The sequence below is a fragment of the Camponotus floridanus genome, unplaced genomic scaffold (genome assembly GCF_003227725.1).
Source record: "Camponotus floridanus strain SB8 unplaced genomic scaffold, Cflo_v7.5 scaffold22, whole genome shotgun sequence".
In the NCBI taxonomy this organism is placed as follows: Eukaryota; Metazoa; Arthropoda; class Insecta; order Hymenoptera; family Formicidae; genus Camponotus; species Camponotus floridanus.
The window spans coordinates 977403-999188 of record NW_020229348.1 but is presented as its reverse complement, the minus strand read 5'-3'; the positions used below and the strand labels follow the sequence as shown (position 1 = coordinate 999188).

At 32.3% G+C, this 21786-nt stretch overlaps 1 protein-coding gene across 2 annotated transcripts in view; it reads left to right on the top strand.

Annotated features, from left to right (window-relative positions):
* LOC105253298 overlaps positions 1–21786 on the top strand; it is a 132317-nt gene that overhangs the window by 1728 nt on the left and 108803 nt on the right. For both annotated transcript variants that reach the window (XM_011261251.2, XM_011261261.3), the window contains exon 2: positions 23–743. In XM_011261251.2, coding sequence (XP_011259553.1) covers positions 718–743 — 26 coding nt within the window. In that variant the 5' untranslated portion in view covers positions 23–717. The remainder of the gene's footprint in view (positions 1–22; positions 744–21786) is intronic.

The following is a 21786-nucleotide window of genomic DNA, read 5'->3' as shown; positions in this document are numbered from 1 at the left end:
ACGTAAGACTGTGTTTTTTTAGGAATGTATAAGATCCAGAAGGGAATTATGAGCGAGGGAATCTTTGCAAATTCAGACATGGAGCAAGGAGAATGAGGAGAGGCGGAGAGAGATAGAAGGAGACAGCTTGCGAGGCCTTTCGCCGCTCGCGATCCAAGTTTCTCGGTCGCCCGCGAGTCCCACTGATCTAATTCGCGACGTTCCTTTGCACCTCGCGATGCCTTGGTGAAGACGTTCATCATCCAGCTGTCTCGCGGATCGTTCGAGCGAGAAGGATAATGCAAGGACATCGCCGATCTACGTGAGTCGTCGAACAAATCGCCCGATTAAATCTTCAATTCCGTTGAGATACTCGGAGAGATCTAGAAAGGAAGGACTGAACTGTGCGGTATCGATAATCTCTCGTCGTGATAAAGGTCGACGCTGATGCGAGTGTAACTTTTGCAAGGTGTTTCGCGATCGACGAAGTTAATTAAGTGCGATTTTCGCGTGTGACTCGAGTGCGGAATATCCTTTTACGCGAGTGAAGTAATAACTGTTGACGTAACTGCTTCGTTCGCGACAAACCTTTCGCAGTGTTTTGCTTTCGTGCCCGATCATCGGAGCTCATACGTTTCAACGTGCGACGAATCTCCGGGATAGCAGCCAAGTGCGAAGGATAGAGAGAGACGGAGAAGGAAGACCACCATTCGCAACAAGAGAATAAGCTCATCGAAGATGAAGACCACGCAACGAGCTTTAAGGTAAGTCTCCCTCTTTTTTTTCCCTTCTATGCGAAAGTATTAAGAATAGTTTGCGGTTTGTTCTGTCGTATCTGCATATTCTTAATGATAACAGTACATACCGGCGGCTATTTGTAACGAAGACCCGTTGTTTCCATAATGAACCGCACGTGCGATGAAAACGTCGAGGAAACTCATATTTTTCTTATTTATTGGAAATTTTAATTATTATTACGATCAGATTTTTAGAAAGATACTCGGAGAGTTATCCTTATTAAAATAAATACATATATGTTTATATAAACACAGAAATTAAAAATGAATCAAAAAATGAATTTTAAATTTATCGTCGATTAAAGGTCGAATTGAAGAATAAACATTTAAATTTTATACGATGTCTCAAATGAAGAGTGTGCGTGATATATGCTTACAGTAGATTTGTTTAGTCTATCAAAGGATTTTATATATATATATATATATATATATATATATATATATACATATATATACATATATACATATATATTTTCTCGCTAATTAACAATCTTGAATAATTTATCATGGGATTAGTGACGCCTCTCTCGTGTTATGCTCTGTCAACTTTGGAATTCGCTTTCGATGCTTATCACACACATGACTTGGAGCTTAACTAGGAAAGACGGCACCGATAATTAACAAATTCAAGATGATTTGCAACCAATGTTGCATGCCTGCCAATCTTATACGCGCGTGATAGGGAATATAATGGCGAATAGTGCTCCTCGAGAGCTACGTTTTGATAATTATTTATTTTCGTTAAAAGTAAACTAGTCACGTCGCAGTAATTGGCCGCCAATCAAAGTAATTGCGTACTGCTATACGGCTATAGTATAACACTCGGCAACGATTCGCGACGCCTATGGGGCTCATGTGCATTTATTTTTTGTTACCATATATAGAACTTGTATATATTTCTCTCTCTCTCTCTCTTTCTCTTTCTTTCTCATTGCGCAGTTAATTTAAGTTAGGCATTTAAAACGATCGAAACATCGTCGATTGCTTCGCGGCTGCTTTCGGTCACTTTTATATTCTGGACGTTTATTTCGTCATATATCTCACCGTCGATCATTTCGCTCATTTCTCCTTTACGATGACGACGACATCGAGAGATAAACATCGATTGTTTATGAGATAAATATCCGCGGCAATCAAGAATGCAGGCTAATTTCATGCTATAAACACGCCAATAATAATAATCTCTTGCAAAAATTCGATATATTTTATTCTAACTTCGTGGGAAATAGAGAAACAGGTGTATAATTAAAATGAAAGATTAGAAATTAATGAAGAGAATAATGTTAAACATACATTTATATTTATGAGATATAGAAGCTTTCCATTCATAAATATTTATAAATAGTATCGAAAATTTCTAGATGATAAATTGGATAATTCAATAGCCACATATATTACATTGATTATATAATATGTTATATGTGTGATTATTTAATATGTTATGTAAAAAATTAAATATACGTTATATGAAAAAATATTAGTATTTCACACTAATTATTTTAAAAACTTTTTTTTCTATAATGTTTAGATATGGACTCATTATTCGAGTGTTACCAAATATGATGAAAATGTTTAAAAATCTCAGTGCATGCGAATTTCAATTTCTGGCATTTTGTTCTCGAAAAAATTGGCATCGTTATTCGTAGAGAGATTTGATTAAATCGTCGGTAAAATTGAATATTTGAGACTTTCATGAAATCAGTATTCTCTTTTTAGAATTTATTGCTAAAGATTTTTTATTTTTCATAAAAATTGATAATTCTTTTACTTTATATTTATTTTATTTTGTAATTTAATTTATATCATTTTTCATAGAGAGAAAATTTTCAAACACTATTCAAAATTTTAAAGAAAATAAATTTAAAAAAAGATTTTAACCTATGAAAATTTAAAAAAGCATTTCTATTAAAATTGAAAATTATCAATGAGATTCTTTTCATTCCAATGTAATTCGTTTATTTTTACGTTTGAACGTTAATTGCTAGAAGCTGTTAATTGCTGTCAGGAGAATTTTAAAATTCATTAAAAATGAATTAGAATTCTATCAATATCGATATTTTAAAAATAATATGTTTTCTTGATATGAAAAAAAATGACAAAAAATAATATGATTACGAAAAATATTTTTAATTGTAATTATGTATATATAACATTGCTGTTTACCGAGCTGTTTTTGTACAATTAACGGCTGACGCTACTGATAAACGAACAGCTGTTGCAGTCCCAAGATTCCTATTATTGAATGTTGATGAAATTTCATGCAATTAAAGGAATGTAAATCAAAGGAATGTAAATCTTGTGAGTTTAGATTTCAAATACTAAAAATATCTTAGTGAAAGTGAAAACACAAATAATAGTTTTTTTCATCTATATGCATTAAAAACTGAATTTAAAAAAAAAAAGGAAATTTCATTGTATAATATCAAGATATTAGTAGAATTAACGAGAATCGAATAATATCGCATGAGTTTAAAATACTCATTAAATCAATATTCTTGACCTTTGAATAATATTTATTTGTTTATTATTTAATCGCTAAATATAAAATATTTATTTAAAGGAAAACGAAGGAAAAAAAGAGTACGAATATAATATTATAAGGTTTCTATATTATTAATCATTCTCCAGATAATATCAATAATAAAAAATTATATAATATATATTAAGTAAAACACATAACATTTTCTGTATTATTAAATATTGTTTTTTAATATTTAAATATTTTTTCCGTCCTTAATTTTTAAAACTAATAATTTCCTCTCGATGTAAACTTCGGGATTTACCTCCAATTTGATTCGAACTTTCGATGAAATTCAGATATGATTCAGCCGAAAAGTAGCGATCAAGGATTATTGGACCGTGAATTCGCTTTCAGATATACGATACGACAAACGTCGCGCGCGCTGCGGGCCAGATATATGTATGTATGTAAATGTCACGCTTACCGCTTCGCTGTCGGCGGCTTTGCATCGAAAATGTCAGGTGGCGGATGACGACTCGGCTTCGACTCACGTCAGCTCGATTGTTCTCGTTTGACTCGCGACTGTAACTTGCAAAGCAAATTGAAATGCTAATTTGAAAGATGGTGTATACGCGCGCGGACGATGATTGGCCACCCCTATAGTGTTTCCCGTTGAACAAAAATCCTGTCTGTATTTTTATAAATATCCATTTACGCTCGCGAAAGAAAGAGACAGAAAAATATACCAAATAGACTGATACTATGATGATTGTTTTACTGAAAAGCTACGTGGGTTTAGCATCGATTACGGGATCATCGGGAAATTTATATACGTATGAAGCGAACAAATTCTCGTATTCGTTATATTGTTTCTTTCGCAATATTTGGAACACTGGATTTGCTCGCAGCTGATACTCCGAACAAAGCTTTTAAATAAATTCGGTTTTTGAAAAAATCCTATTATATATATATATATATATATATATATATATATATAAAATTTTACTTTTTATATATATAATTTTATAGTTATATATTTTAATTTGCATTTTTTAATGTTTTAAAGCATAATATGATGTCTGTGGATTTTACCACCCAAAATATATGTCTAAAATATTTGTCACATTATTTTTGTTATTAATTTTATATATTTTAAAATTTTTATATGTGGAAAAAATTTTTATTTTTCACATGTAATTTTACATTTATTATGGACATTAAACATGTAATTAAATTAATGTGATATTAAATTAAGAAAGAATTTTATTTTTTAAATCTTTTTTTAAAAATAATTTTTTACATGATACTTTTTTATTCAATTTTTATATAAATACATCTCAAAGTAAAGAAAGAAACAGTATAACAATCGGCGAGCAAAAATCGTAATGTTTTACTTTAAATTGGAAAACGATATGTTAATAGCTAATCAAAGGCAAGATTAACTTCATCAGTGAGAAATAGAAAGGAGGAAATATATTAGGTAAAAATGACAAGCGTTGCAACGATCAATCAACGAAGCTGAAAAAGCATCGTTGAAGAAAATGATAAATTGTAATCGTGCCGAAAAAGTCCTCACAGATTTTTATTTCCACTCATGTATAGTGAAATATCTTTTTGCGGAACATTTTTTCCGTTAAAATTTTATCGTGAATCGTTTTTTTTCCGGAGAAAATAAAAACCAACTTCGGAAAATTCGCTTCCGTGAGCAACATTCGTGAAAAATATGAGTTTATTGATTAATGAATAGAGAGAATTTTTTTATTTAATATTATATATGTAGAATATTTTAATTGAGTGGTAGACTATTTTTTTGCCAACAAGCTTTTCTTATCAGTTTTATGAATTATCTGGAAAGTCTTTTTAATAATGCACGTTAGTAATAATATAAGCTAGATTAGCTAGATGTTTAATATTAAACATTAATATATATTAATACGTTATAAATTATTCGTAGAAATCTTAAATATCTCAACGAGATATTCGTGCACATTCTAGGTGACCTTATAGTAGAAAAGTTTATCATGTTATTTTGTATCAGGACGGATAGCATTGATAATTGCAAGAAATTGTTTTTTATACGAGAGTAGCATTCTTTGACATTATAACATATAGATCAGTGGATGCCTTTGTGCTTTATTTTTTATGGCAGAAAATTTTGCGCTATACATTCCATGAACATTTTTTCAAACATCAGCAAGATGCGTCATTGTTCATTTTTGAAAATGTTTATTATATATTTATCATTTTAATGTAAAATAATAATTATATTTGGTAAGACAGTCGCAAACGTTATCTGAATACATTAACTAATATCAATGTATTGTAACAATTAACCAATTATTATTTATTGACATTAATATGACTTTAATGTAATATAGAAATTACATTAGATAGTACAAGGAACAAATATAATAATATGTTGATCGCACTATTAAACCAATGTTAATTTTATTCCACAATTATCGGAAAATAATAAACAGACAATTGAATTTGAACTCCAATCAATATTGATATATTCATATGTATAATATTAATTATAATGCTAAGTACATACTTTATAAGAATGATACATTATTTGTATATTTATTTAGGTAATCTTTTCCAATCACAAGTTTATGGAGTATTATCTTTCTTTTCTTAAAAAAAGGTATAATTGGTTTATATAATTTGCTTCACATAATTATAGATTACATTGCCTTTTGCATATGTGCAAAAGGCAATGTAATCTATAATTATGTGAAGCAAATTATATAAACCAATTATACCTTTTTTTAAGAAAAGAAAGATAATACTCCATAACTTTAATTTAGAAAGCAATTTTAATCGAATTTTCAATAAATTTGTATTAAAACTTTATTCAATCATTATTCAATCAAAAAATAAAAAATTAAATTAAGTTAATATAATATAAATAATTATTTAAGTCTAATTTCAGCCTAATTTAAGTCTAATTTTTTTTCTCAACTATATAATTTTTCGTTTCTCGCGCTTCGCACAAGATTGCAATGATTTTTTCTTTTCGCAGTGTTTTTAACGAAGAGAAGACTTTAATATCTAATTAAACGATCGTCCCTAATTAACGCGGGAATCAGCAAGCTATTGTAGGATCGATTGCAAGATATAGAGAGTACGCGTTGCATGGCAACTTTCTTTTCTTGTTTCGAGAAAAAAATATCTTTTACAAAAATCTTTTACAAGTCGCTGTAACAAAAGTTGCTGTTCTTCGTTTCTGTCGTTCGCGCTCGCGTGCGGAATCATATAATTAAAGCATTTCAATTAAGATTACTTGGCCATTGTGCCTTTTTAGAAAGATCGAGAAAGATTTTTCTGTCGAATCTCAGGATCTGAGAAAACGCTATATAATTAATTACAGAAAGCTGTAATCATTGTTGCTGAGATTACACGAAAAGATCGCATTATTTTCTCTTTGTGGTATTTAGCTTTAGAGCTTCTATCCATTATCCGTTCTTCATAATAAAAAGTCAATGAAATGTTAGTAATGACGTTACTTGAGCAGTTTTGAAATTTTCAATATTAATACGAGTGAGATTTTTGTATCTATATAGCTAAATCTTTAAAATATTGAAAATCTAATTTATATATTTTAAAGATATTTCTAGTTTTAATATTTCTTTTAAATTAAAAATTATTTTTAATACTAATAATAACATTTTTCTCATAAAATGTATCTTCAGATAAGTTAATTAGTTTACTTAGACAAATGGAATTTATCAAAATAACATTTAATAGAATTTATATATTTTTTATTATCTTATTAATTGAAAGATGAAAAAAAATTAGAGGAAAGGTTTTTTAATCTTATCTTTTAGTCTTATCTTTTTAATAAAATTTTATCATTGATAATTTTTTATTACTTTGAAACTATGACTATTATCGTATAAATGATATTCGTGAATGCATATAATGATAATATCATGTTAGATCTTCTCGGGTCAGGTAAATTGGTAGCGGTACACGATGCAGAAATCCATTGAGCATAACTTTGTTAAGTTAGTGAACAATGAGCATAAATTGTAGATATCTCTTTGAATTTCCGTAAATGATTGTAGATTGTACGTTCCGATGTATATTCAAATTAATGATAAGTTAAGAATTATAATGAATATATATATATATATATATATATATATATAGAGAGAGAGAGAGAGAGAGAGAGAGAGAGAGAGAGAAGGATTTAAAACGAATAATATTATACAAACAAAATTATATATAAAATTATATAATATTAAATTATTGTAAATTAATCAAAGAATCTATTATTAAGAAAAAGAAGTAAAAACTTCTGACATATATATATATATATATATATATATATATATATATATATATAATTAACAATAAATGAAATCGAGTGACTGTGTGCTAATTTTATTTTAATTGCAAGATATCGCTACAATTAGTAATCCTTATAGCATTTACATGAACACCAAAAAATTAACAAATAATTGACTAAAGTATCTTTATCTTGCTCTTACATATTAACTTGTATCTTTTTATTACTCGCGTAAAGGACCGTTATCTCACACAGGCGACACATGTACATCGATGGTACATATAATAAAGTCCAAATAAAAGAAGAAATGCCATTGTTTATCGAGTCAGACTTCAAACTCGGCGATATCAGCAGGATGCAGGATAGGTGCATTGAAAACACGTGCGCTCGAGTGATAACATTGTTTTCGCACATCGCATTTAAAGTCGTGCGCGGTCTTAATGTTTGTCGGTGAACGAATTAGTACCTGAGTCACGAGTGACTCATGTACTTTTCGACGGAGTACCTGTTGCTAAAAAACTCACGTACGACGAGTTCCGTGTTCGCGCGAAATCTACGACATCACCGCGGAACGTTTAAACACGATCGTGTCGCTAGCGACACGACAAGCTCCTTCGTTTATCGTTTTCGCGCACGTCTCGTTGCGACGCGAGCTTCACTGTTACACGACAAATTTTGTCTGCATAATGGCCGGAGAGATAGAGCGGAGCAAAAAAAAAGCTGTTTGAATTTTAAATGTCGCTGTTATTCCTTTCTTTTTTCTTTTTGCACGCAGAAACTTTTTTCCAGCCGACGCGAAGGAGCGTGTTTCGCTCCTTTTTGAATTTAAAAACTAAATTCCAATTTAGAGAAGTAAATTCGAAAGAGACTAAAGGACAAATTTTGGATGATAATTTTACGCGGTTTTGTATAAATCTGCAAATATGAAAAAATTCTGTTTAAATTTGAAATAAAAACGTAGATGTAAAATGTTATTTTTCTGCGTGCATTAAAAATTATAAAAAATAATTTATAACGTTTGTCTTGGAGCTTTTTTTTGGAGCAGTTATTTAACAAAGCTTGTTGTAATTTAATATTAAATGAATTTTAGACTATTAAAATCTCATTTCTCAAAAATTTATCTCGTATCCGGACGGAAATTTCTTGGTTTTTCCCAAAGGGCACCAATGAATAATAAACAATGCGACGAGATTCGGTGCTTCGTCGAGTAGAAAATACGAAAGAGATGGTTGCGCGCAGATAAAATAATAGTGAAAAATCGAGGAAAGCTTTGAAAAATTTAAAGAAGCTAATTAAATATTTTCGACTCGCGAGTAAGAAGGAAAATTTCGGAGAAATAAATATATTAATATACAATTACGTAATTTGTCATTAATTAAAATATTTATTTATTTTCTCTTTTAAAATCTAGGTTTTACTGTTAAATCATACGTTCAATTTTAATTTTTATTAAATAATTTTGTAATTAATATCAAAATTTGCTACTTGATATAGTTTTATATTTATTGGAAACAAAAATTGGAGTATGCTGTAGATTTTTTTTCCAGGAATAGAATACTGTTGATTTAATCGACTGTAACGTTTAATTAAATACACTGAGTGGACATAAAGCATTTTCCTGGAGAGCAAACTTGCGCGTTATGATACATCCGGGTATGCATATCTCGATCTTGTCGGTCGTTCTACGTCACAATGCCATAAAACAATCGATCGTTTGATAGTTCCGGCTCGCTTTGTATGTACGCTTCATAAGTTTGCGCATGCAACGATGCGTATACCAAAGCTGATACATTTCGACTCGTGTCGATTATTTCGATTTGGAATAAAATAACGCAGAATATGTATGCGATGTATGATTATATGTTAAAAATACAGAACACACGATATAAAATGTAATTTTTAGCATTAAGTTATTTGTAATTGTAGCTATAATAATTATAAAATTTACCTGATATAGGTAAGATAAAACTCACTTGGAGAAATGTGTAATGTAAGAGATGTTTTGTAGAATTTTTCTTAGAATAACCCGTTACTAAAAAAAATTAAAGATCCGTTTTGTGAGAAGAAAAGTATTCTTACGATGCTTTATTTTTATTGCATCCTTGAACAGGACACGACCTGACACGAGCCAGCGGTTATTTTGTTAAGAGTTTAAAGAGATTCGTGAAACACTACACATATACGTGACGATATAGTGATATGCTTGCACGGGGCTATCGGCGATTCGATTGCCGGATCAGCCTTGACATACTCGTAGCCCCGCGTGACAACAAAACATTACGTGGTTGACCGGTGTAACTATTGTCCGGACAATATAATGCTCTCTCGAATCCGAAGATTTTAATTTTTTTTTAATCTTCGACGAACTTTGTCTTTCTGATGAAATACGAAAAATTTAATATTATCTTATGAACATCTTTATCATTGTATTTAAAAATTAAGAAAACTTCTTAGATTATGAAATGAAGATATTTATCTTCTTCTAAAAATAATTTATCATGTATAATAATTTTACTACCAAGGTTAATACAAATATTTTAAATTAATTAATGATTTAATATATGAAGAATTTCGGGATGATTTATAATTCATTATATCGTGTAATAATTCAAGCTTGATCTCTAAACTTTAGATTTTTCATTACTTAAAAAATGAATATTTTTATTATTTTTATTCATCCTTGATTATGTGAGGCATTGAAGTATTGCATTTATATATTTAGAAAATATGAAGGATACAGACTTTATTGGATGCAATCAACGACATTTATCGCCACTTCCATTACATATATATTGCAATGGCATTAAAATCCGTGACGATGCATTCGCGATCGGTAATTACTTCACGTAACAAATTAATTTTTCGGATAGGATAAATCTCTCTGTTATCGCGATTAATATTCGTGATTATATGATTTATATGTGGCATATTGAAGCAACGATGATTACAATATCGATATAATATCAGGAGAAGAGGAAAGTTTCAATCGACTTTTTTTATTAAATTTTAATTGTATTCTTTATTAAATTTTAATTGTATTCTTTATTAAATTTTAATTGTATTCTTTATTAAATTTTAATTGTACTCTTAGATTGCAACATATGTATATATACGTGTATTCGATAACTATTTCTAATCGAGTATTCCTAGTCAAATCTTTTATTTGCCATTTCCATCATGAGAATTTTAAAATTCAATGAGATAAATGAAATCTCTTACATTCCTTTTCGAAGGAAGACTTCAACTCTCTTCTTCCCCTACAGGAAAGCTTTAAAAATAATGTGTATACACTTCCATTAGCTAATACTCGCATCGCTCGGAATACAATTCAGCGAACCATAACGATGTGCCTGACTTTGATCGTTCGAATGCATGACGTTGCGATCCGCGCAACACCTTATATCGCGCTACATTATCGCTTCGGGCTTGCATAGGAGTGATCCGATGTATGCAAATACGGAGTAACTCTATACCGAATTGCTAAGTGAAAGAAAGCGAGCTATATATTTCGCGCTACGCGAATAAAGTACTCGAAACAGCACCATCTGGAAATAATAAAAAAGAATGAAATTTCAAATTGGATTTCTTAATTTCGCGACAAGAACGAATGTTTATTATTGTGTTATAACACAGACATTGTATTCTCAATTTAAAAAAAAAAATAATACATCCGTTTTAAAGGGTACATATACACACATTTATATTGATAAAATCGATCCTGAGAACAAAAGCGTTGAAAACGTGTCCAAAAATAATTTCGCATCGTATTGTATTTTACATGAAGAGGCAGGATTGCGTAGGATTCGCAACGCATTATGTTTACCACGATTCGAAATGTGCTTATTTACGTCATATCGAGCGGATTTTTAACGAGTTTTCCAGCATGAATTTTTTATAAGATGTTTCTTACATGTGTAGAATGCGAGTTTTTTTTTTACGTTTTTCTCTCCCCGGCGAAGAGACGCGGGGCTTCCCATAATCTGCATATCGAATGTCTTCTATCCGGCACGTGCGAAAAAGTCTAGACGATAGGGCCGCGCACGCTCGCGACTTTGCGTATACTCTCGCTTTATTCTGGACGAGAATCGTATACGTGCCGGAAACTACGTATATCCGTGTCACGACTCCGGCAACGATCCACGAATCGATACGTCGTAATATTATACGGGATGTGCGTAAAAAGAAATTATATTAATAAAATTTATATCCGAAATAATTTCCGGTTAATTTACTCTCTCTTTCTCTCTTCGGCAGAATCGATATTTAAACATGGTATCCTTAATGTGGATATAAGAGATTAAATTTCATATAAATATTTTATAAATTATTAAAAAAATCTGCATGTGTGATTTATAACCTTCTAGATTATTATTTTTCTAGATACTGTATAATTTTAGGTAATTGTTATTATTTTTATTTTTATTACGAAAATATATATATGAAAAACAAGAATAAAATCATGGATTTGAATCCATTTAGATATATAACGTCATCTATAAAAAAGATAAGGTTATTACGGATTAAATACAGATATTTTATCGTAAAATTTTATTCACTGTGCATTATTAGAAAACTTTTAGATAATTTATACGAAGCGTGCCGTTTATATATCACAAAGAAATATTTATTTGCGGCCTATTCTTTATTGTTTTATACTTGAAACTATACTATTATTCGCTCCTGGCATGCTGCTTTTGAATGTATTTTGAATGCGACCTCGTCTCTTCCGTCTACCTCACTACATGCATTAGCGATGAATGTAATGAAAAATAAATGAAGCCAGCATTCTAAAATTAACCAGTGCCTTACTATGCCTATTCAGCAGCCGAAATGCACGACTGGTGTACACGCATTGCGGTTAATTTTAAGCTTAATAGGCAGGGATGGAGTCTGACGGGAGTCTGAAAAATTTCAGCTTTATCAATTTCCATCTCTTTAGGTCATTCTCATTAAATAAGATAATTGTCGGAGACTGGGCTTTTTACATGGGAGATTTTCCCGGCTGCATAATGTAACTTGAAGAATGCTTGCGGTACATCGCCATCACGCATTTTGTTTCACGCGACTTCGTCGCATGCAACGCACGTCGTTTGTAACGCGATCGCGTGCCGATTTTATTTCCGTGTAAACGAAATGTGGCGTTGCGTTCCGCCAATCTGCGTGCGATTGTCTCGTCGAAATGTACATATTCTTATTCCCCACGGGAGACACGTACCATACACATAGAATCGAGACGCAAAACGAAACGAGATCCCGTTGGTTTTCTCGACGAGGTTTCGACGCGAGGCGCGTTGCAAGGAAGAAACTTGAAACCGCCGATCGATTCGCCGCCACTCGTTCCGATATGCCTTGTTTAGAGTTTCCAGCGTGGTAGTACATAATTACTGGCGGGATCGCGAAACCGGCGAGAGGCGGCTTCTTCCTCGAGCTCACGACAGGCTCTTGTCCGAAGCCGATCGGGGCTGTGCGTCCGCCAGAGCCGTCTCGAGATAACGAAGTGCCCCGCTAACAAAGTCTGGTATCGATAGGGTTGCCAGACGTCCTCCAATGGGGAGGACAGTCCTCCAATTTCGGCAAATCTTTCCCTCTTTTTTTTCGTCGAGCGGTTGTGATATACAGAAAAGAGGAATATAATATATACATATGCGTAAATATAAATATGTTGTTATAGTTTGAAATATATTAATAATTACAGCTGCAATACTTATTTATTTTAATTCATCTGCCTATTCGATTTCCTTTTTTTGGGGGTTTTTAAAATTGTCCTCCATTCGGGATTTTCAAATCTGGCAACCCTAGGTACCGATAGTATTCTAATTTATAAGCACTACTGTAGGATTTATATCGTTCAAGTAAAAGAGAATTTGGAGATAAAAAATATCGAGAGAGATATCTTTGTGCATTGGAAAAAATAAGTATCTTTGCATCAATCCAATGAAGATTTAATGCGATAGACGACGAAAGTATAAATTTCTAAAAATTTAATTAGATTATAGATCTGAAATTTGATTTTAATAAATAAATTTTGATCAATTTTATCTTTGATTAAGATTATTTTAATTAATTTTAATAAATTCGATTTCAGTTTTAATTTTATTTAATCCGATTTTATTTAAATAAATTCTGATCAATTTTATCTTTGATTAAGTTTATTTTAATTAATCCGATTCCAATTTTAATCTGATTTAATTTAACGTTTAATTATTTACTCTTAAACGTGTCTCGCATATTCAAAAATTAAACCGCAAAATTTGTGGAAAAACATATAGAGGTATACATTTTTGAAAAGCGATTCGGTCTCTCGAGCTTGTGGCTCATCTCTATGGTTACGGTATCCCTGATGTCTGGTGAGTAAGAAGATTAGGGGGCTCGGGGCAAGCCAACCAGCGGGTTTTCGGCGAGATCAATCGCGAAAGGTTTCGCGCTCTTTATATTTTTTTTTTCTGCGAAAGGTTTCTCTTCTCCGCCTCGTTTCAATCTACCTGGAACTTTATATACGCACGAATCCATAGGCTGTGTCAAACCCGCGCGCGTTAGCCGACAAACCGACTTGTTATGGCTCGTTTCATCTTGATACTTTGTGTTCCTACAACAAACCGCAACGACGAGTCAATTAAGGGTCCTCGATACCTACATCAACCGAGATGTAAGACGTCAGAATCAAAGATGGTGCAAGAAAACGAATAACTCTTTTCAGATAAAGTCCATTCACTACAGAATGTTAATAAACCCTTCATGCGTGCTTGCAAATCCGCCTATGAAATTATAGGAAAATGAAAAAAAAAAAAAATAAACTGCGTCTTGAGTTTCCTTCGGCGAAATCGTGAGAATAATTGAAATGCCTCGAACCTTCCAAAGTAAATTTCTGGTCTGCCACTAGCCTATATTTTGAATAATGTTACTCAACCTAATCGTACCACTCATACAATCTTTTAAATTTTATGTAAATTTGACTAGTTATTTCTTTTTATTAGAGTAACAAAAAAATTTCTCCTATTTTATACACATATAAAAATGATTTTTCTTGATTATAATAAAAAATTCAGAAAAAGAAAGTATCTTTATACAGTTACAATTTGTGAGAGTTAAAATCGTTATGTGATATAAATTCACGCAAAAATAGCTCTTGCCAAACAAAGTTTTAAATTAATAAAAATTAATTATACCTATATATCGAATATTTAAAAATTTAAATTAGATATCGCCTAAAGTATTTTTTTCAGTTAAAGTAAATTATCGGTTACTAAATTTTATTATCACACTTTTATTGCTTTTATTTCTATTTTTATTTATAATAGTAAGTTAATTCTCAAATTTTTACAATTTTTCAAGATTTTGCAAACTTGAAAAAAAAGAAAAATCATTTTAGTATTATATTAAAATACACGATACGCCGTAATAATTTGTAGAAAACATTTCGTCAAAAGAGTTGGGAATGGACAAATGTTATCGTTGGGCGCGATAAAGATTGTTGGTCTTACAACGACGTGTTAATCGCAGTCATAAATTTCTTTCGCAAAAGTTAACGATGATATTGCGCCAAGAGTTAATTCGAATTCGACAAGCCTGACGCGCGGCCTCAAAGACACGCGACTTCGTGCGAGTGTTAACGCAAAATCGCGCGAAGATATTTCGCAGTTCGCACGCGAATTGGCGAAGGCTTTCGTCTCTGAAATTTTCTTCAGTGTGAGCGTCTTTCACACGCTTCTGACTCCTCTCGGCGGTTTCTTCTTTTCGTGTCTCTGCCGTGTCTCTCTATCTCTTTCTCTCTCTTTCTCTCTCTCTCTCTCTCTCTCTCTCTCTCTCTCTCTCTCGCGAGTAATAACGAAAACAACGCGCGTGATCGACGTTCCATCGATCAGTAGAAAGGATGAGAGGAGGAAAAACGAAAGAGTAGAAAACGACCCCCCTGAAGGCACGTATGTGGCTTCTCTCCGTTGCTCCGATCCTTAGCCCCTCTCTCTTGTTCGCCTCTCCTATTCCCTTCGCCACCCCGTTGAAGGGAAGACTTTTGCGAAGATCATCTACAATTTAAATACGTAGATTCTCCGTACGCGCATTCGCGTACTTACCTGCGCGAACTTCTTCGCATCTTTTCTTCCTCTTCCTCTTCCTCTTCTTGCTGCAGCTTGCTTCGTTTATGCGAAAAATTTGATGCAAATTTATTCATTCTATTAGACTGCTGCTTCCTCCGCATAGTTTCTTTGCTAGCGTGCGGAAACATCTTTCTAGATATTATTAGAAAAACTTAACTGAAGCTTTTTCTCGTTTTCTTTTCGAGATATAAAATCTTTACGATAAGTTAATATTTATCGATAAGTTGAATGAGGTCGGATATTGCGAAGGAAGAAAAGATCTCGAAATGGTACTTAAATAATGTTGTAAGGACTTGTTTCTTCTCAAAGCAGTTATCGCAAGCAAACAAGTACATATTCATGAATAGATAATAAGAATGTTCTTACTTTATTTTTTATATATAATCATATTCGTCGAGAAAATGGAATGATTGAAATTAGCTCCCAATGACATGATGCGCGGAAAAGAAAAGAAGATTCCATATATATACTCATATAGAGGAACGAAATGAGTTTCCTCTGTTCACGTTCGATCGATCATTTCTCCGTCTGTTGGAAAATAGCGCTGTCTAGAAGCTGCCAGTAGAAATGATAAGAATCGATCGGCGAAAAATAAATTGCGCAGAGACATAGTAAATATGTTACGTAGTAAATATGTTATTCAACGTCTATTAATTTATTATTGGCGCTACGCATATACATACTTACATATTAAATACAAATTTTCATCTCTTTTAATTTGAAGTATATGAGATAGCACGTATTAGTAAATAAAATATTCCAAATAAAACTTAAATTGTTGCCTCTATATGCAAAAGATATAATATTTACGTGTTAATTATTTTTCACGAAATGAAATTATACATTTCCGTCAATTTTTCATATCAGAATAAATTTTAATAAATATTCCTAGTCTTGCTTTGCTTCTTATTTGATTTGTATCACACTTGAACCATTTTTACATTTTTATATTTTTCCTTTTTTGTATTATTATTATTGAAATGTACTTAAGCGGAATAGTTGAAAACAAATTTGTAATTCGTCACGATTTTACACGAAATGTTTACGACCGTTACTTTTGCACGCCGTTTCTGTTATCGCCGAAGAAATCTCTCAACCCAGAGCTCGCGCGTTAAAATTCGCCACGCATTAAAGACGTCACGTCGCGAAATACTTTTCTCATTACTTACGTATGAACCTTGTCTTCCGTATAATTCCCGATATCAACATTCGAGAAAACAAGAGGAGCAATAGGATCCCGTTGTTGCTGCTCGACGGAGTCGAAGGTCGATCTTAATGAGGATCCCTGGCCGTAGTGCATGTAAAAGTGATATACACCCGCGAGAAATTGCTTTTAATTGCTCGTCGGCGGCGATTACCTTTTTCCTTCTTCTTCCGACTTTATTTTCGAGCCTCTTTTTCGCTCTGTTCGCTTCGTGCCAATTAAATTCTCATCGAAAGCCATTTCCGCGAAGCAAAAGAAGAAATTATTTTCCGCATTTGTATATACAGGATCTCTTCTCGTGCAATTCGTGATGAATTTATCTGGAATTGACTCTTCTTTTGAACTCAGATTTGGCGATAAATTATCTATTGTAAAAATATTTAATTTTTAAATAATAAAATACTTTTATTATTTATTCAGTAAAAATGTGAGATTTCTGAGATGATTAATTCGATTTGGAATTAATTGTTTAAAAAGTACTTTTATTAGATTATATATATATATATATATATATATATATATATATAAAATTTAATTTAATTTAATACATTATATGTTCATCTCAGAAAGAGGAATACTTTACAATATACAATTTACAATATACTTTACAATCTAATATATTATCGATTTTCTCTTGAATACTTGAGCTGAGACATGTATATCTTTTTCCCATCGACATAAATCCAAGTTGTTGCAGTCATTCATTATTACATCGGAATGCATTGACTTGTACTTCTTTTCTCGTAAGCCGCTCTTTTCTTTGATTTCGCCTTCGCATTTAAAATTACTCAAATATATTAAATCGATTGGTACATTTTTATTTATTTAATAAATCTCTCGTTTTTTGTGAAAAAAATTGATAGTAGAAGGATTAGACAATGTATTCCCGGTGCGCGTGCCGATGTATATCTCTGTTTTGAAACTATCCTCTTGAAGCAGCACCGTATTACAACATATATACTTTGCATTGTACGATAACGCAATACAGATGCATTCAATACACGATCTTCCGCTTCCTTCAGTTACAACAGAGCCCCCAATGCGAGTAGCGTATTTTTCACATTTTCTTACGCCGGCTCCTTGTTTTTTTCCCCCTGTTTTAAATCGACGGGACACGAGCGTGTCAATCGATTATCGCACTCGCAACGGTGACTATGCAGGTGTCGTGATTGATCAAAGCTGCACAGGATGCATCGGTCGAGTAAGAAGTTCCCAACTAGCGGCCCTGTCGTACCTTTGTGGTGTAATATTTTTACGTTGCGCGCGCGTTCAATTGCCTGTCGACGGATATGTCAGGGTCTTTCTAGTTCCTCAGGACTTTAATAAAAATGGAAATCCTATACACGGTATAATAGATTGTAATTTTATGCATTTTTTATTTTGTATTTTTTAAAATACTTTTAGAGTATTATTACATATTTATATATTTTAGATATTTTACATATTTTATTATAATATGATACATTCCATATTTAGTTGTAAAGAACATATTTTAGGTGCTGTGATGCTAAATTTACAAAATGACAGAATTAAGTAAAAATAAAAAATAATAAAAATATAAAATTTAGAAAATATAAATAAAATTATAACACACATTAACAATGAAATTATAAGCTCTGAATTTTCAAAAATTTTTATAAACACACCTGTGTAAATCTTGCGGGCAAATATATTAATTTATATTTTTCACAGTTAATTAAAGATATGCATATATTGAAATTATTAATATTATGTTATAACTTTTGTTTTAATCAATGAGGATATTAATATTGCAAAAAATAAATTAAAAAATTAGTTTTTTTTTTTAAGGGAATATTAATAATATTATGCATTTTTATCCTATAAATAGTATCAAAAAGAATATTGTTTCTCGTCGGTATTGATCTGCGTCACATTTGGCACGATTTTATGGCGAAAGTAGAAATTTGCTCGAAAGAGAAAGAGAGAGAGAGAGAGAGAAAGAACTCGTTCGGCTCTGGAAAACTTCCATTTGCCCTGGGGATAGGAAACTCTGACAAGCGCACAATGGCGATGGCATCGTGAGAATTACAACGATGAGCTGCGACAGACAAAAGGGAAAAGCGAAAGAAGAGGTTGACGAAGAGGATATAGAAGAGAGATTTTGGCGGCTATTGGAAAGAGGGACGAAACAAAGTTTCAACGATCTAGAAAATGTGTATGAAACATAGCAATACGAAACGAAATGGCAAAGTATCGGCTACTTTTCACATTTGCTTAAAAATGTTATTTTGATGTAAATGTTGAACGAGAGATATGTTTTGCCAAAGAAAAATCCTCAAATTTTATCTCCAATATTCGGGCGATTTTCCAATTGAGTGAAGAAATGCCGAGTGTGAGAGTCGAGAGGAAACTGGAAGAGGAATAGGGATTCGATGCCCAAGGGACGAGAATATGGGAAGAAAGTTTTGAGTGACGGCAAAACGTTATGCGTATTAAGAATTTCTTCGTCATTTGGAGAGGGAGAGAGATGGATAAACGCGACGTGTTCAAGAAAAGTCGTTCCCGAAGTTTGTCGTCATCGCGTGTATTTGCGGCGATGAAACTTGGGATCCGCCACGACCGGTAGATGATTGGCATTCTTATAAACAATTATTACTGCGACAAAGATAATTTGCGATCTCGGGCAGACGATCACGTTGACGCTAAGTGCGCCTTAAGTACGCTTTTTTACGATCGACGACGTTCCACGCGACCCTTTCCCAACTACTTGGAGCGTATCCACTTGTTTTTTTCTCTATCGAGCGCGACGAACAACTAACGAAGGTATCGACTGAAAAAGCGAGAGTCTTAAGTAGATGGAAGAGAAATAACGTGGAGGAAAGTGGAGGAAACTATGGAACAAAGTGAAGAAACTCTGTTGAACAACGAGGAAGAAAAGGAGGAGGAAGAGGAGAAAAGGGAGATGGACGATAAGCGAGAATCGCAGCTAGTAAGTTACACAGTAATGGTGAACCATTGGCGAGTTATATCAGAGAATGACGAGACGCAAGAAGAGAGAAAGATAGAACGCATCGGGAGAGCAAGAGAGGAAAGAATCGCGAGGGATGGATGTACACGAAGAAGAAATCGAACTCTGCAAATAGACGAGGTCGATGAAGAAGAGGGCAGCGCCAACTATAGGAGAACTAGAGTCTGGAAATGACGTAGGAGAGAGAGAGGAGGAGTCTCGATTGGCAGATCAAAGTGATGCCGTAGAGTGGCACGGACACGGGTCGGCAGGATGTATACGAGAGAAACATGAGAGAAGAGAGAGAAAGAGAGAGAAGAATCCTCGTAACGATCCTGAGTCGATGGACGTGAAAGGAAAGACGAGAATGACGCTGGAATATCTTTATTGGCAGACACGAACGTAAAACAGTGTTCGATTAATCTGTCTGCGAGCGTTTGCACGCTATGGACGATATATTCGGATAAAAAATAATTTTCTTGCCCACGATTCAATCTTCTAGAATATGCAAATGTAGATTTAAATCTCAGCACGTCTTTGCTATAAACAAGAGATTAAATTTTAATTATATACATATATATTTTTCTTCCTTCGAGAGAATTTTATAATATATGTATATTTTTTCTAGATCTACTTTCCAATTTTTTAATATTGATATTAAACATTAAAAATTTATAATAAATAATAGTATTCTCTCTCTCTCTCTCTCTCTCGGAAAAGGCAGTCTTGAAATCTATCGGAGACTGTAGTTAAAGCTACACAGCTTCTGGGATATTTTACTTTTAGTTAGTTGAACTTTAAGTGCCCGACTCGTATTTCCATACATAAATACTCGGGAATTAACTCACTAGCAATAGCATTATTTCTATAATCCTGGTTTTACGTAAAGCTGCAGAAGCAAATTAACGTATCAAGTTCACATACCTCTCCTGTCTATTTCGATGAAAAAGTTAAAAAAGACACTTGATAACAAATTATTTAATTACTTGCCATACAAAATTTAGTAGCAATATTATAACTACTCAACTTTTCATATATTTTTAAATATATATTTAAATTTTTTTCCTACAAGAGAGAACATTTTTTAGTTCTCGCGAAATTAACGTGTAAAATATATATTCTTATTTCATTACGCTTGATTTAATGAAAGGCTAAATCTTTACATTGACTGTTGCGTACTGAATAATTATAATTAACGAGACATGCTCGGTCTCTTCAATATATCTCGATTCAATTCTCTCATTCGTTAATGAGGAAGACTATTATATGACAGTCGAAACTAGAATAACAAAGAACACATAAGAATAATTAATTAACATTTTTTATTTGAAAATGATAATTAGTCTTTTCCATTGCATATTTTTTCCTAAAAATAATAAATGAAAGTTTGACAAAGGTTGAACGAGATACGCAGCTTAAAATAAATTATATCACTGTAAAGATATCACGTGCGCTAAAAAATATTATTATTTTCTACTCGATTATATTTTAAAATATTTTTCACGGCAGAATCCTTTGTTTGCATTGCATTGGAAATAATGGAAATTCTTTCCCTGAAATGAAATTTATCTTGAACGTGCTACCTTCTCGCGTTATTACTAGATATTTCTTTTCCTCAACGAAAGATGCGATACTCATATCTTTCAACGATGAGAACAAACGCTACTCGTGTGACGACATTGAAATTGTTTAGACTTGGGAATTTTCTGACAAATAAGCTCACATTTATAATTCTTAGAATTCTCCAAAAGACAAACAAATTAAAAAGGAAAAAGTAAAAAGACTACAATGCTATTTCAGTCTCTTGGCTTCCGAAATGCTATACACGTGTATGTTTAAAGCGTATTTACATAAAATACTTGTGTCTGAGTCAACGAGTATCTTTGTCTGTCCCGAAATAAGTTACCCGCATCTCAATCCGCAAATGCATCTTCGATGTTTGTATGGCAGTGCTATACATGCACATATTTTATATATAAGATAATCT